The sequence below is a fragment of the Aplysia californica genome, unplaced genomic scaffold (genome assembly GCF_000002075.1).
Source record: "Aplysia californica isolate F4 #8 unplaced genomic scaffold, AplCal3.0 scaffold00057, whole genome shotgun sequence".
In the NCBI taxonomy this organism is placed as follows: Eukaryota; Metazoa; Mollusca; class Gastropoda; order Aplysiida; family Aplysiidae; genus Aplysia; species Aplysia californica.
Window position 1 is genome coordinate 1,057,706 of NW_004797327.1, and position 16,059 is coordinate 1,073,764.

General features: G+C 37.4%; 1 protein-coding gene and 1 non-coding gene across 2 annotated transcripts in view; one reads left to right on the top strand and one right to left on the bottom strand.

Annotated features, from left to right (window-relative positions):
• LOC101856786 overlaps nt 1–3,175 on the bottom strand; it is a gene marked incomplete in the record, with an annotated part of 11,602 nt that extends 8,427 nt beyond the window's left edge. The window contains 2 exon segments of the mRNA XM_013079601.2: nt 591–946; nt 3,159–3,175. Coding sequence (XP_012935055.1) covers nt 591–922 — 332 coding nt within the window.
• A 10,251-nt stretch (nt 3,176–13,426) lies between these two features.
• Nucleotides 13,427–16,059, top strand: part of LOC101857007 — a 3,408-nt gene continuing 775 nt past the window's right edge. Inside the window, exons 1-2 of the transcript XR_004858265.1 lie at nt 13,427–14,127; nt 15,660–15,704. This is a non-coding gene — a transcript (uncharacterized LOC101857007). The remainder of the gene's footprint in view (nt 14,128–15,659; nt 15,705–16,059) is intronic.

Here is a 16,059-nt window from a genome sequence, read left to right on the forward strand (position 1 = left end):
CCCCCCGCCCATCGACTGGGTTTACATCAGCAAGGAGGCAGGCTGGCTCGATCCTGGTTGTAACGGCAAACCCGGGGTGACTGGGATTTAATTTCCCAGTAGAAAAGAGGAGATACTCGTTTTTTGTTTAAAGGGACTCCACCTTGGGATCCGGACTAACGTCTACCTCTTCTGGGATCAAAAGTGAAGAGCCAAACCATTACACAGTAGTCTAAGAGAATATGAGAATCGAGAGCTAAACAACAACATAAATAGATACAGTAGTGACGTTGTCGATAGAGATAAATAAAGCTTAATAAGGTTTGCATATCGCTACCTTAGAATTACAAAGTTCTGTCTTTTTTGGCCGTTTTTAGTTACTGAGACTAAGAGGTCAAAAACCAATATGTCCTATCTGCCCTATCAAAATTGTACGATTTTTTTTTGGAGTTGGTACCAAGATATTCAAAGAACTTCAATGGAAAAAGCTTGACATGTTGGGAAAAAAAACATTGTTAATATCAAAGTTTCCAAAACTAGGTACTGAGCAGATAGAACTTTGTAAGATAAATTCTAGGGTAACAATTATTTGCAAACCTCAACCGACGTACCTGCACACTGTGAAGGAAATGGTCCTTAAGTCGAAGCTACTGATAGCCCGAACGTAGTACCTCAGGAGCACGGTCCACAGGATGACCAGGTCCATGACGCTGAGAAAACGCAGCATCAACGACATGTGGTTTCTGGCGAATGCCTTCTGCGACAAGACCGCGTAGGTGATCACGTTTCCGATGGTCCCGACAAGGAGGATGACAGAAGCTACGGCGATGGTTACGATGAAGTTTATACGCCACAGATAGCGAACCTCCGGGAATTTGGACTGGACATCGGCTAGCCGGTCGTAGTAGAAGGTTGAGTTGGCGGTGACGTTAGAAAGCTCCATTGCAGGTAGAAGGGGATGAGTTTTCTGTTGCAAGAGGGGAATAAAGCTATAGATGAACTGTGCGGATTTGTTTGCTGTTGTTTGTTTGTTTTTGTCCGTTTGTGAGTTGAGGTGTTTTTTGTTGGGGGGGGGGGGTCCTACTTCTTTACTGTCCCACTGTTGTCTCTGTCTTGTTTGTGTGGGTGGCTGTATTTTTTGCTGCGTTTATGCTGCTTTCATTTTTGGTTGTTTCTTTTTTGCTGTGTTTTTTAAAAATTGCTTGTTCAGTAAACCTCTTATAGGTAGATGAAAGAAACATAAAAAAATGTGAACTACTAGCTAACAATGTCACTAGCATAAGGAGAAACATTTTACACATATCAGATAAAACGGATCTTGAGCTGGTCACAAGTTAAGGGCCGTGAAGATAAAACAAAATGTGACCAGAAACATTCGGCACCCGGAGCACGAAATAACGATAACTTAACTAAAAAAACCCACCATAGACGTTAGATATCTTGGGGCAGTCAAATCTAATAATTGATCACGTGCTTAAGACATATATAACCAAGACAATAATTTGCTAAAACCTAAATTTTAATAATCTTCCAACAAGTGAAGAGATCGTAACATTCCTCTCCATTTGAAAATGGCAAACATGAAGCAGATTGTTAATAAAATGTAACCCAGCTCCCTTAATGACCATTGTGTGGTCACAGAGAACTGAAATTTAAAAATCAATTAATCAATCAATCAACCAATTAATCAATCAATCAATCCGTCCATCCATCCATCCATCCATCCATCCATCCATCCATCCATCCATCCATCCATCCATCCATCCATCCATCCATCAATCCATCCATCCATCCATCCATCAATCAATCAATCAATCAATAAATAAATCAATCAATGAATCAATCAATCAATCAAGAAATAAAACGAAAAAAACCCCCAATGAACAATGAATGAATAAGTAAAAAACAAAAAAATAAAACACAAAATAAAACATTAAAACAATAAATAAATGAATAAATGAATAAATAAATGAATAAATAAATTAATAATAATAATAATAATAATAATAATAATAATAATAATAATAATAATAATAATAATAATAAATAACATTTATACTGCGCATTTCCATTTCCTAAAAGATGCTCAATGCGCATTACAACGAAAAAGACATCACATCTTAAAAATTAATCGACAAGTGTGTACGTAAAACAAAGTATTATACATATAATATAAATGCATATGTGTAAAATTTTATATAAGAAAAACAGTCTCGCAGTGAGGTTGAAAATGTGTTCACCCAAAATATACAATGCAATAAAAATTCACGAACGGTCACAAATAAATAAATAAAAATCTGGTACGACTAAGTTTTCAGGAAGCAAAGCATTTAGTCCTGTATTTGGTATAAAGAAGAAGGGATCTGAGGGAAAAGACAATGCTGTCCAGTTGTTGAACATAATATACCGAGTTTATGTAGTTGCGACTAGATCTAGATCTAGTTCTTCAACATTATTCAATGATAATGGAATAAAGCATGTTTAACATGCTGGGAACACCGATAAGTAAATAAATATAAATATAAATACGATTTATTCATTGTCATAATTAAGGCTTAAAGCTACACCATGGTTGGCTGGTGGGTGTTCTAGTGGGTTTTGCTTCTTCTGTCCTATCTAACATCTATTGTCCTTATCTCCCCTTCTTCTTATTTGTGTTTACTGTTTGTTACTCGCCTGTAATACCTCGAATCCTCGGCACTTATATAAATTTATGACTTTTTAGTGTTGAAAATGCGTTAACGTTAACTATTTTTTTAAAAAGATACACACAGCTTTTAATCATTTTTCTTTTGAAAAAAAGTCAACAGTTTCATGGTAACAGAAACAAAAATAGAATTAAGACAAAACGATGAGAAATTGAGTTCTTCTGAGATTCGAATCTCGAACGCCAGCATGCAAATTTGTTAATCTCATAACTAGATCTAGATCTAGATGTAGCTGTTCTGTGTAACGCACCATATTATCCTGGTGTGTTCTGCCTTTGTAATGTAATCGGAGTGCATCGTACAAGAGGACTTCCTACCTTTGTGTTTCATGTACATAAAACTATTTTAAGCTTTCAGACTGGTACGAACACTTTGTGCTGACAACATTTACTAGATCTAGTCATTAATCCCTTACGCTGCGAGTAATCAAGCATTAAGAAAAGAATTTCGGCAATAATTTTGTTGACCTACAAATGAGTCTGTGCGCCATTGCTTTGTGCACATGTAGTGAGCTTTTGGTGTACTTTACGTCATCAGCTATTTTATCAAATATGCACTCAAGTTTGGAGACACGGAACAAACATGTATAATGCCCCTCTTTTGCTTGGAAGAACAATGCAGCTATACCGGACCTGTTGTAAGAAATAAATAGCAGTAATTGGAGATATCGAAATTTAGTCTCAATGGAGTGAGTGTGTGTTGCTCTTAGAGTATGTATCTATATAATATAACTCCAAAGGTCTAGTATTTAAATTCCTGCATTTGGTTGAATGGTGCATTTGATATAAATGTACATTTTGTCAGCTTTACTTCTCTTTATATATTGAATTTCAATGAGAGTAATACATATAATATAACATTTTTATGTATGCCTGCATGTGTTTTTACGGTCCTGTACAACCGAGGAAGATTTCCCTTTGGGATAATAAAGCACTTTCTTGTCTTATCTTATCTTATCTGTAAAAACGAGAAGAACCCATTAAGAATGCCATTTTACATGTATTTATTATTTTGCTGTCGTATCATAATCTCAACGTGTGGTGAGAGGCTGAAGCCTTTCTGCATACAATTGAGCATTCCAGTAACAAAGATAAAAAGAGAGGAACGAAAAACTTATAAAAAGTTATCATGAAAAAAATCAAACATAGAAAGGACAATTAATATTGGCATGTATTTTGCCCAATGAAGCCAGACGGTAGGACTTGCTCTAAAGATCCAAAGTAGTTGAAAAGTAAGAGAAAAACACAATCCCCCCCCCCCCCCCCCCTCCCCAAAAAATAAATAAATAAAAATTAAGAAATAGGCTTTTTACTATAACTAAAACCGGTAAATAAAAATCCACAGCATGCTTGTATCTAGACTCTGAATGCAAATGTCCAGAAGTATTGTTCTTAAAATTCATTTAGAAGGAAGAGGACGGCGAGAACGGATTCAGCTTGGAGGAGGAGTACGACGACGATAAACAGGCTCCAGGATCCAGACTCAAAAGCACAATAACTCACATGACGTGACTTGTTCAATTCAGTCTAACATTTCCGCCCAATATAAAAAAACCCAAAGTCCTTTCAGAGAATGTCACGTTTGTAAACAATGGGGATTTAGTCTTAATCGTTGTTTTTGGTCTTGTTATACCAGGGGAGGTTTCAATTTCCCACAAATACCTCCCACAGGGAGATGAGAAGTCGTTCTGTGTCGGATGCGACACAGATTTTACCATTATACACATCTTAACCGAATGTCTGGACTTTGGAGAGATCCGAAGGAAATATTATAAATGCAAGAAATTGCAAGACATTTTTCCCCGTCGTTGGTCCCGACAGAATTTTGAAATTTATGAAGGCCATTGGCCTTTATGGCAAATTATAAAGTGAAATCTAACTATTAATTTTTTATGTTATCTAGGAAAATTGTTTTAGATTGAAAATATACATATATTTACACTGATTTTTAAACATTTTAAAATCTAACTACTGATCCGAGCCAGCCGTACCGTAAACTGTTGTGAACAAAACTAACTTGTGTTTCGCGTGCTCATATGGGCGTATGCAGTTGCGAGCGCCATAAAACCCTATACTACTACTATAGCCGCTCGTCATACTGGGAAAATATGTGTTTCTTGACAAGAGACGCTCTCGTGAGCTAGACGGTGGTTCGTGCAATTTTGCACTACGCAGTGCGCGTAATGAACGCACAATTCCTACTTTTCATTATCCAATATGTCGGAAGTGAAATTGCCATTTCTTTTATTTATTTTGGCAAATTATTTAATCATTGTAACAGGTAAGGTCAGCCGCATGCTGGAATATCTTCAAGAAAATTGATGAAATCATCCATTAATGTGACAGCGAAAGCGAAACACTAAACAGTGGATCTAGATCTAGATCTAGATCTAGGTCTTTGTGAGGACTGCGTAGAGATGCACAGATACTGTGAGTGTTCAGTATGATCTGAATCGCGAAAAGTGAAATACAGAAAGTAAGAAAAGACTTGAGAAAATCTAGATCTAGACAAATTACAAGGATCTAGATCTAGAATCTAGATCTAGATCTATTTAGATACTCTAGGTCTAGATCTTATAATCTAAAATGTAGATTATAAACAGAATCTATATGTTAAATTTTAGTTTCAGTATATACTGAACACCCTAGATATGAGCTGAATGATTAGAATAGAAGAGGGTTTTTTTGTATAGTTTTTCTGGGTTGAACTCAGTCAAATTGACAGTTTTCAAATAGAATATAAATGAAACAGCTTTGCTTCTTTGAAGTGGCATTGTTTATCTACATTTACATTTTTAAGATAGGGAACTAATTAATGTCCTTGCTAATCTAGTTTTGCTCAATTTTTTGAATTTTCTCTCACTCAGTTAACAGGTCCGAAATTCCATAGAATTTTAAGTCCGTAAAACGAGACAGTTGATGACCAGTGGCCACATACACAAGTCATTTACGTCACCTGACTTAATAAACATATTGCAGTTTGATGTAGGAGAAATGCATATTTAATAACATTCATGAATTGAGTGCGAAAGATACACAATACAGATTGGCCATAGTTGGGTAAAAAGAATCACCAGAGAGTCAGAAACAATAAAAGAAAACTGTTGTGACACTGGTTACCAGGCATATAGATAGATAGATAGATGGATGGATGGATAGATAGATAGAAGGATAGACAGACAGACAGACAGACAGACAGACAGACAGACAGACAGACAGGCACAGACAGACAGACAGACAGACAGATAGATAGATAGATAGATAGATAGATAGATAGATAGATAGATAGATAGATAGATTCGGTACTTTCTAAAGACGTATAGACACAAGCGATACCTGAGCGGGAAGTTGGGGTGGAAATTGTGTTAACGCAGTACATAACGAAAGTTTCAAGATTAACACATCTTTACTGATTAAAAAAAATCTTGGAATATGCTCTTTAAGCTGCCTCTATACATAACAGATCCCAACGCTGTAATATGACTCTGGAGATAGAAATGGCAAATTGCAATGAACTGTGCGGGTAAAAGCGTAATCAAGGTGTTGGATAAAAGGCGCCGAGGATAATGACATTATCTGGTTATGAAAAAATGCATCACTTGAACTTGGACATCTTTTTTCTCTTGCTATGAAACACTTTTATGTGTCTTAATTATTTTCATGAATATATTTGATTCTGACAAAATCATCCAAGTAGAAATTGTCAACTGATCTGAAGGAATAATCTCTCATGACCCAAAACAGCACACTGAGCCTTAAAGACAGAACAAACAACTACTAAGTAACAGAACTCGAACTCCGAATTCATTAATATAAAACAACCCAGACACGTTTACTAACATGATCCCTGCGGTTGCTTTATAATGCTTTACGGGGGGACCTGAACCAATAACACACGAAGACCAACCTTTGCCAAGGAGCTAGGTGCAATAAAATCCAGACCATCTTCACCAGAGCACCCGCAAATAATCCATATGGCACGATTTGATAGAAAGCCTCTTTAAAGTGTCCGATGTTTTAAATAGCATTTGTCCGACCAGGGTATGTGATGCAGCTGTTTACCTCCTCACCTTTGCACACACAAAAAAGCAACAACAACAAAAAAGAACGTGGGCTTGATTCTCCAACAGAGAAGATTATTTTATCATCAAGTATATCCATCTATTTGCCAGGGTGTTATATCCTTCTCAGCTTGGGTGGGCCATGGCACGCGGTTTCGAGAACAATTCTCCTCCCTAACTATATAAAAAGCGCCGACGAGGATGTAAAACACTTACCGTAGACTATTGTGTAAGTTGGAACATTCATTTGTTTTGTTGAAACTGTATTGTTTTGAAAATTGTATTTCCACCAGCACCAAGTACGAGCTGCCCAGAGGGTCACTTCGGCCTGGGTTGTCGCGAGGTCTGTGGCCATTGTCTGGGTGGACACTCCTTTTGTGACAGGGCAGATGGCCACTGCGTTGGCGGCTGTGACAAGGGCTACGTTGGGAGGCTCTGTACAGACAGTGAGCGCTCGTCTTGTTTTCTATCATTTTTGGTGTTAGTTTTAAGTTTGGTCTTGATTGAATCTGAATTTGATTCGATAAGAAATTATCATGTTGTCTGAGCTCATTGTTTGTCTCGTCCCTCTTTCTTACGCACTCTTCTTTCACGTCATCATTCTCCTTCCCCTCTCCCGGTCCTCACCCGGTCCTCCCCCGATCCTTCCCCGCATTGCTATTGATACTTCTCCTCCTATTACTCCCCCTTTTCCTTTTCATATCCCTCCTTCTGCTCCTCCTCTTCCTCCTCCTCATCCTCCTCCTCATCCTCCTCCTCCTCATCATCATCATTGCGAATCAAACTTAAAAAAAAAAAACCTTAGCAAGACCAATGCCTCACCGTGCTTCTTGACATAACCAGTGTCATATTTCCTGTCATAAGTGTATAATAATACGCCATTGTCTCTTGAAAGGGAAAGAACAAGTGAACAATCTCCCAACCCCGCCATAAAAATTAAATTACGTGTAAATAAATACTTTTTAAAAATAGCAACGCTTGAATCTGAGTTAAGAGAAGCACTTCTCTTGTTGACAAGCTTCTCCTTACTTCCATTTAAACTCAAAGATGGATTAGAGTGTGGCAGAGTGGCATGTAACAATGGAATTAAAAGCTACCTCTGAAATATATTTTGCGATGCAACACTCCCGCAAAGTTGTCATCAGCGCCTTATGCAACAATGGATATGAAGAAGAAAATCTCCGCAAGCTGTCTACAAGCTCTCATAAACGACGGGCAGAGGAATAAAAGTGGCAAAGCATTGTATCCATCACAGAGGCTTGCCCTTTCTCCTGTCAAAGCCTCGCGCCTCTTCATCCTGTCAACAGCAAACCTTGACATAATTCTGCAGCTTCTTGTGTGTGAGTGTGTGTCTTTGTGCGTGTGTGTGTGTGTGTGTGTGTGTGTGTGTGTGTGTGTGTGTGTGTGTGTGTGTGTGTGTTTGTGTGCGGGCATGAGGGGGGGGGGAACGTCAATCAATATGCAGACTAGAAGTGGAAAAAAGTCAGAATTAGGAAGAATCCTGAGATGCTGGGTTTCTTTATGATTGGGTGGACAGGCTGGGGCAGCGAGACCCGGCCCTGGAAAATGCTATGAAACTGGACGCATCAAATTATGCGGCAAATTTGATCCCTCAGAAGAACCAAGTCAAGATTAGGCCAAAAATTTCGAGGCTGTGTTAAAAAGAAATGGTCTTTCATATGACAGGGTGAGCGCCCCGACGAAGACGTTGAAGCTGAGAATTTCCTCGAAAAGTTTGAAAATGTGTAGAAAGAAAAGCCCTCCACAGAGTTGCAATCATCCATCAGATTGTGTGCTATTATCTTCTCTGGTGCAACGATAAAAAAAACCCAACGTGGTCAAGGATTTCACCGCGCGGAACAAAGGAAATCTGACTGCTTAAACATAAAAAATGACATTAACTAAATCAAAGATAACGAGAAAGTAGACATATCAATCCTCCATGTTGTCATAAACAAACTGCAGAAATCACTTTGTCGTCACGTGTATCGTAACACAGAGACCAGTATTTGAGCAAAGAGTAATGTGTACTACTCTAGGAAAAACTTCAGTGATCCCCCATCTAAATACCTTGTCAAAAACCTTAATTGCCATATTGTTCGTGTTGTCGAGTTTACAAGCCTCTCAACTACTTGAGCGCAGATATCAGATTAGCGTATCTACTTTCTTTTCATTGATTATTAACCTGGTAACCTGTTGGAAAACTGGCTTCTATAAATATGACAGTAATTATACTTGATAGTTTCTCTCAAATCTTGTTTTTTTATGTCGTTGCACCTTGAGATACTGGTGGTGACTAAGGTAGTTGTTGAATACTTTTACTAGATCTATACATGTATTTGTGTGTATTTGGGTAGGATGCAAGGTAGATGTTCAGACCTTTTTAATGCAATGAGACGATCGTATGAGCGAGATTCACTATTCAGTCTTTTCTGGTGTGGAACAACACACACAAAGGTGGATTGGGGTAGAGGGGTGAAGCTGTTTATGAAGAAAACTTATTATGAACACACAACAAACAGCCACAATGGCCAACACACAAAAAGTTCACAATGCAATCTTCCGTGTCTGACACATCGGCACATCTAGCACAAAAGCGCTTGGGTGAAAAGTGGGCGGGGTTCTTAATGATTGTACAGACCTACAACTAGAAAAGGCAGAATAGTTGGTGTGGTTATATATGCTCAAATAATATTAATACATCGTGCTTGGGATTCATACACTTGAACGCTAATCGCTAGATTATTTCCTATCTTATTTTTTTCTATAATAATAATAAAAATAATCATAACAATGATATAATATTAATATCAATAACAATAATAATAATAATAAAAATATTAATAATAATAACATTAATAATAATGATAATAATAACAACAATAATAATAATAATAAAAGAATAATAACGAGAAATAATAACAACAATAACACTACTACTACTACTACTACTACTACTACTACTACTACTACTACTACTACTACTAATGATAATAATGATAATAATGATTGTATGCTTCTCGGGAAGCTGAGAATGTTTCGGAGTGTTCTATGGTCTGCTGGGGTAATAATATAGTGTAAAGCGCATAGAGCCTGCTGTTGAGCGGGGATATGCGCTATACAAATGCTATCTATTATCTATTACTATTATTATGATAATAATGATAATAATAATAGAAATAAAAATTAATGAAAATTATAATAATAATAAAATAATATTATAATGGAGCTAAGCCCGTTTGTGGGGTCAGTAAAAACTTTTTACACAGATGCCCATATAACTACAAAAATACGATTCAGACAAGAATTGGCTCAAAGGGTTACGTGGGCATATTTTCAAAGTTCGGAAACAACCGTTTGATTTTTCAGGTTTCGTGGTTTTTACTGTCAATCGAAGCTCTCAGATGTTTTCGCTCTGCCATTTGCCATTTCATATTTTACTGGGGACTTCTTCCGTTTCATATTGTGGCAAAGGCGGGAAAGATGTCTTGTAATAATAATAATAATAATAATAATAATAATAATAATAATAATAATAATAATAATAATAATAATAATAATAATAATAATAATAATAATAATTTAAAAAAAGAAAAAAAAAATAATAATACTAATAATAATAATAATAACGATACTACTACTACTAATAATAATAAAAATAATAATAATAATAATAATAATAATAATAATAACGATAATAATAATAATAATAATAATAATAATAACAAAAATGATGATAATAATAATACTACTACTACTACTAATAATACTACTAATAATAATGATAATAATAATAATAATAATAATAATAATAATAATAATAATAATAATAATAATAATAATAAAAATCGAAGATATTTTTCATCTCTCTGACTTTTGTTTCCTGCCAGTCTTAGACTTCGGCCTACACCCCATGAGACAAAATTGCGATATAACTTTTGTGAGGAAGAATGTATTGTGAAGAAAGACAGAAAGGAGGAGGGTAGAATTGAAATGCCTCAGTGAACATCCTTTGATATTATGCGCATAGATCTAATTTTCATTGAAAATTTTATATCATTGGAGGAATTGTGCCGTCCGCCCAATTTCTAAAACACAATACCATAAATATTATTTTATTCAGTCCTGTAAAGAAAAGGTTATTGTACAGTTTATCTTATATAGTAAAGTAAATGTGAGTTGGAAGTTAAGAGAATGGGGTGTCACATTTTTTTTCTTAAAATGATTTACTTTCCTTCTGTTGTTTCGTTATTATATCTTTCATTCCCATCCTTTCCCTGTTCTAAATAACCGATATTGTTGATTTATGTGTTTCTCTTTACTCAAACAAAACAAAAACTAACCCATATGGTGCGATATTATCTCTATCTTAGAATGCGCCAATGGCACCTATGGTCGGCGATGTCTTCAAGAGTGCAGTGGATGCAGGGAGGGTACGTGTGATCACGTGTCAGGAACCTGCCTGCCTCCCGGCTGCAAACCTGGTTTCTGGGGTAGAAATTGTTCTTCAGGTGGGTGTGAATGTTGTGTTTGCCCCGGGATTATTACAGTACGGTTACTGGATAATTCGTTTTTGCTTGTGTTATAATTTCTTTTCATACCGATACCAAAAGAGTTGGCAAGGGTACTCTGAAGTCTTCACATTTCAAAATCATACGATCAGAATGTGCCAGATATAGATGTGTAATGACTTAAAACCATGCATGTTGACACCCAAACCGACTCCAGTGATTATGCGTACATAACATAGAAAATTTCCAACCGCTTGGGGTATTCACACGCACCGGACGTAAAAAAACCAACAATATCTTATCCCCTAAGTGAACAGCCTCCCTAAGGCTAGCAGATCAGTCAAGAACGCAACTTCGCACCTCATGGCAATGCAGGTCATAATGAACCTCCTGTAGAACGGACTTGGTGCAAGACATACGATTTTCAAAACAGTTTCAACAAGACAAATTGGGCAAATACACACACACACACACACACACACACACACACACACACACACACACACACACACACACACACACACACACACACACACACACACACACACACACACACACACACACACACACACACACACACACACACACATATATATATATATATATATATATATATATATATATATATATATATATATATATATATAGTTAGTGTTTTACAGAAGCACCAGTTACAGACATAGATGAAAAAGACTAATACGACAAGGTACATAACCCAGTTGCATTTATATTCATCATTTAGATTGCAGTGGATTTAATTTAGACCTATATGTGCATAATCAACAAAGAGCAACATTTTTAGTTCTGTAAATCGAGTTTGGTGATTGTAGATTATGTACAGAAAGACAGGTATTTGTTTACTTTTTCCGAGTATCCTTGCCTCTCCTTACAGGTGCTTCTGGGAGACCTGCGTCATCAGGTCGTTATGGTTGTCGGCAAAGTTTTTCCAAAAGAATGCCAATAAAACCGTTATGAATATAGGTGCAAATACCAAGGCTTGCAGAAACGTGGAACATCCGTCTGGATTTATTATCTATTAATCACAATAGAATGTGATGGCCACAAACAAAGTTACAAGATATTTTCTAGGTACCCCTGATTTCGAGTAAAGCACATTCTGTCACACTGAGTGATATTGACAGTAATGCGTTGATACTCCTCGAGAGAAATCTCTGTTGTGCCGTCTTGGATACTTTCGATGGTTTTCCCACACAGTTTGTCCTTCAAACACCTCGATGGTGAAAGTCCGGATTGTGTGGGGTCCAGTTAAAGGGGGGGGGGGGGGGAGGGGGGGCCTACACCTGCAGGCTATCTCTCTTATTACGAGACCGAATTTTACCAAATTTCACACATATAACAAGCATAGTAAGGAGTCTCAAAATCAGCTATCAAATTTGAGAAAAAGTGTTGTTTCCATGGATATGGCGGCCATATTGGATTTTGTTGACATGTCTTACATAATGAATACCGCACTTATTGCTCATGGAAATTGATTGGGTTTTTTTTGTATGCGTGTTTACAAACTTTAGATCTAAAAATCTGTCTGTTGTTTTTTTCCTAAACAAATTAGAAAATTTTTAATGAATTTTTTCCTGATGTAGCATTCAAGTTTGCAAAAAATCCATGTAAATCCACACTCCAGACACCACCAACAAAATCTTTTCGAAATATCGAATTTCAACAGACAAATATTTAGTATTACAGCTTCTCTGCATTCTGTGAAAATTTCATGAAGATTAGATGAAAAATGGTAGAGTTATTAAAAAAAGTATAAAGAAAAGTCGAGTTTTGAGAAAACGAACGATAAAGAAAAATAAAATACTGATTTTATGAAGAAACGGCGGTGACAAACATGCCAGGTATGGAAAAAAATACGGTTTTTTGGGGTTTTTTATGCTATGAAATAGTTGTAGGAGAGGCTGAAGAAGCTAAAAATGTCTACAGCTCAAATTCCATAATTTTGAGCTGAACTTTGACTTTTGGGGGTGTAGCCCCCCCCCCCCTCTCTTAAGCTTAGGCGGATTGAATCTTGTAATCAAAACGGTTTTTGACCCAGCCAGAAAATTCTGGCGTCATCAGGAACAGTCCTATCTTGTTGGAAGCGCTGGTATTTTCTCCCTTTGCCATCAACAAATTAAAGAGCAAAGCCCCCCCCCCCCCTTTAGAATTTCTGATTTTGGTAAGATTACGAGGTGTCGCTCTGAGTTCACCGAATGACGGACTACCTTAACCTTTTCAAGAGTGCATTGTTTTTACGGGCTGTCTACCGTGCGTTACTAATTTTAGAATTCAGATCTTATCTAAAAACGTTAAAAAATTGCAGCCTTTTACAAAATGAACCTTTCGCTAGGAAAATTATATTTGTTACACAGATATCTATACCGTTTTCCCGAGCAAATCTCGAACAGGTCGATTTGGGAGATTTTGTTTGCTGATACATCTGAACTGAAAAAGCACGCTGTACAGTGGCTAACTGATTTATCATCTTCTCGTTGTGCAACAGAAATTCTTATAAAAAAAACAAAACAACAACAACATAATCCGCTGTATGTTCTAGTTTTCGGTCAATTTTCATGTCAATTGAAACAGAAACAAGAAAGTTATTAACATATCTGTGAACGAACTTTTCTTCTGTTCAGCTGGCACAAGCTCGTTAATATGATGGTTATTCTGTCAGATTGTCCAAAGGGCAGACTTGGCGCGAACTGCTCAAAACGTTGTGGTAAGTGCTTGTGTGGGTGCCACCCCGAAACAGGAATCTGTAATGTACCCTGCGAGGCGCCGGACGGCACAGAGGAATGGTGGACATCACCACCACTGGACACAGGAAATTACACCACAAGGCGGCGCCAACAAGCCTCGTCAAAACGTAAGTAAAGTTCCTGTCCCGATTTGCCGATCTCGTCAGACTGTTATTTTGTTCATGATCACAGATTCGTTGTAGTTTTAATCTTAGGAAGGTTTTACGGCGCTCCCACTGCATAGGGTCATACGAGCGCCACGGGGTGGATGTCAATAGAGAAGTGCAAACGGGGAAATCAGGCTTACTCTGTTGTCCTCTCTTGCCTCAACAGCACAAAGTCTGCTTGGACTATCAAGGCACCCTGGGAGAAGTAGTTCCCAAGAGAATGGCAAACATACAAAAAAAGTGGAGGATAAAATGACGATAGAAACGATGACGAAGGAAAAAGCAGCAGTTCTCCCCATGCTGTTCCGGCATAGTATGAGCATGACATTGATAAATCAGCCCATTTGCAATTCTACTCTCCATAAGAACATGTTTTTATTCTCCCTTTGGGACTGGCCTAAAGACAACTTCAGTCAGTAGCTCTGCCCTGATTGTGGGGGAGGGGGGGGGGAGGAGATCACAGATTCAATATAATTCACAATTAGTTAGATTTGCAGCAGATGTATGTTTTTTTGTAACGCCAAGCTACACGTGGCACCATCCTGGTATTACTTTTGAATATAATACACCAACGTGCTCGTAGAAATCTAAGGAATAATCCAGGAAGAGTTACTGGTTAATATGTAGACAAATTGTGTCTGTAACAAAAGAAAGAAAACCTCTCTAAAAAAAAGCGTTATCACTATCTATGATGTGTTTTATCATTTCATAACTCCCATTTCTCTTGTGTCACTGCAGTTTCTCTTTTTATGGAATGACCCTTTTAAATCTTGGCACACAAATGATTGCTCCGCCCCTCTTTTCAGAATCCATTAAAAAGTTACTGGACCTTTTATTAGCAACAGAAATCTAACTCCTCCCAACTTCATTCCATTTCAACCTATTCTGTTCCAAGAGTGCCACTGTTTAATTGTCCTCTGGGATACCCGGTACCAAGCGGAAAGGGGTGGGGTGAGAGGTCTTTTTTCAGAAGGAGCATGCCAGAAGAGCAAAACAGTGCAGTGCAGCTGTAATCTTAACCGAGTGCAAGGGGTCATTTCAACATTAGCTCTTAATGGCGTCCACTTTGTGCATTTGGAGTAAAGTTGGTGGAAAAAACTACGCATGTGGACACATTTTTATTATGCTTTTTTAGGGAACACTTACCAGATGACCACGTGACATTTCCTGAATGAACATGACACCCTCGATATCTCCCTCATAAAGGAAAAATGTAGTGCATGTTGATACCTTAGATAGTATTATGATGGACTGGTTTGTGGGCGATCTTCATTCTAACTCCTAACGAAACGTATAGAAACAGTATCGGTTTTCGTGACATTTCAAGGCTCACCATCGTTTTATTGAGGTGTTTCGTATATAGACGTTCTCTCCAAATCATCATATCTGCTTTACCTACTAGAATTGTCGGTTAGCCCATTGGATACCTGAAAAATAGAGCACAATTTATGCCCTTATTGAAATAATGTTTTAAAAAAAAAATATTTCAACAGGAAAAAGACGTGCCTCTACTAAATACACTGATAGGTCAGGAAGAAGTAAGTGTTTCTATTAATAAATGTATAACCTTTCTAAATAATTATAGAATGCAATAAAAACGTAAGAGAGGGGGGGGTTCACAGCAGAGCTGCAATTATATCTACCAGCAAATGTATACTATAGTCTGTGGCCTTTGGTCTTGTTGATGCCCCCCCCCCCCTTCCCGAAAAAGAGAGGAGAGAACATTATTAAACAGGCCCTGCCTGACAAGGCTAACCCACGGTTGGAAGAAACAATACCCCAGCAGAAAGATCGGTATACTCGATAAAAATTTTCCCTTCTCGGGATTCGAACTCTGTTCTCTTGTGTGCGACAGCGACGTGCCTAACTGCTATACCACGTCGGTGTGTGTGT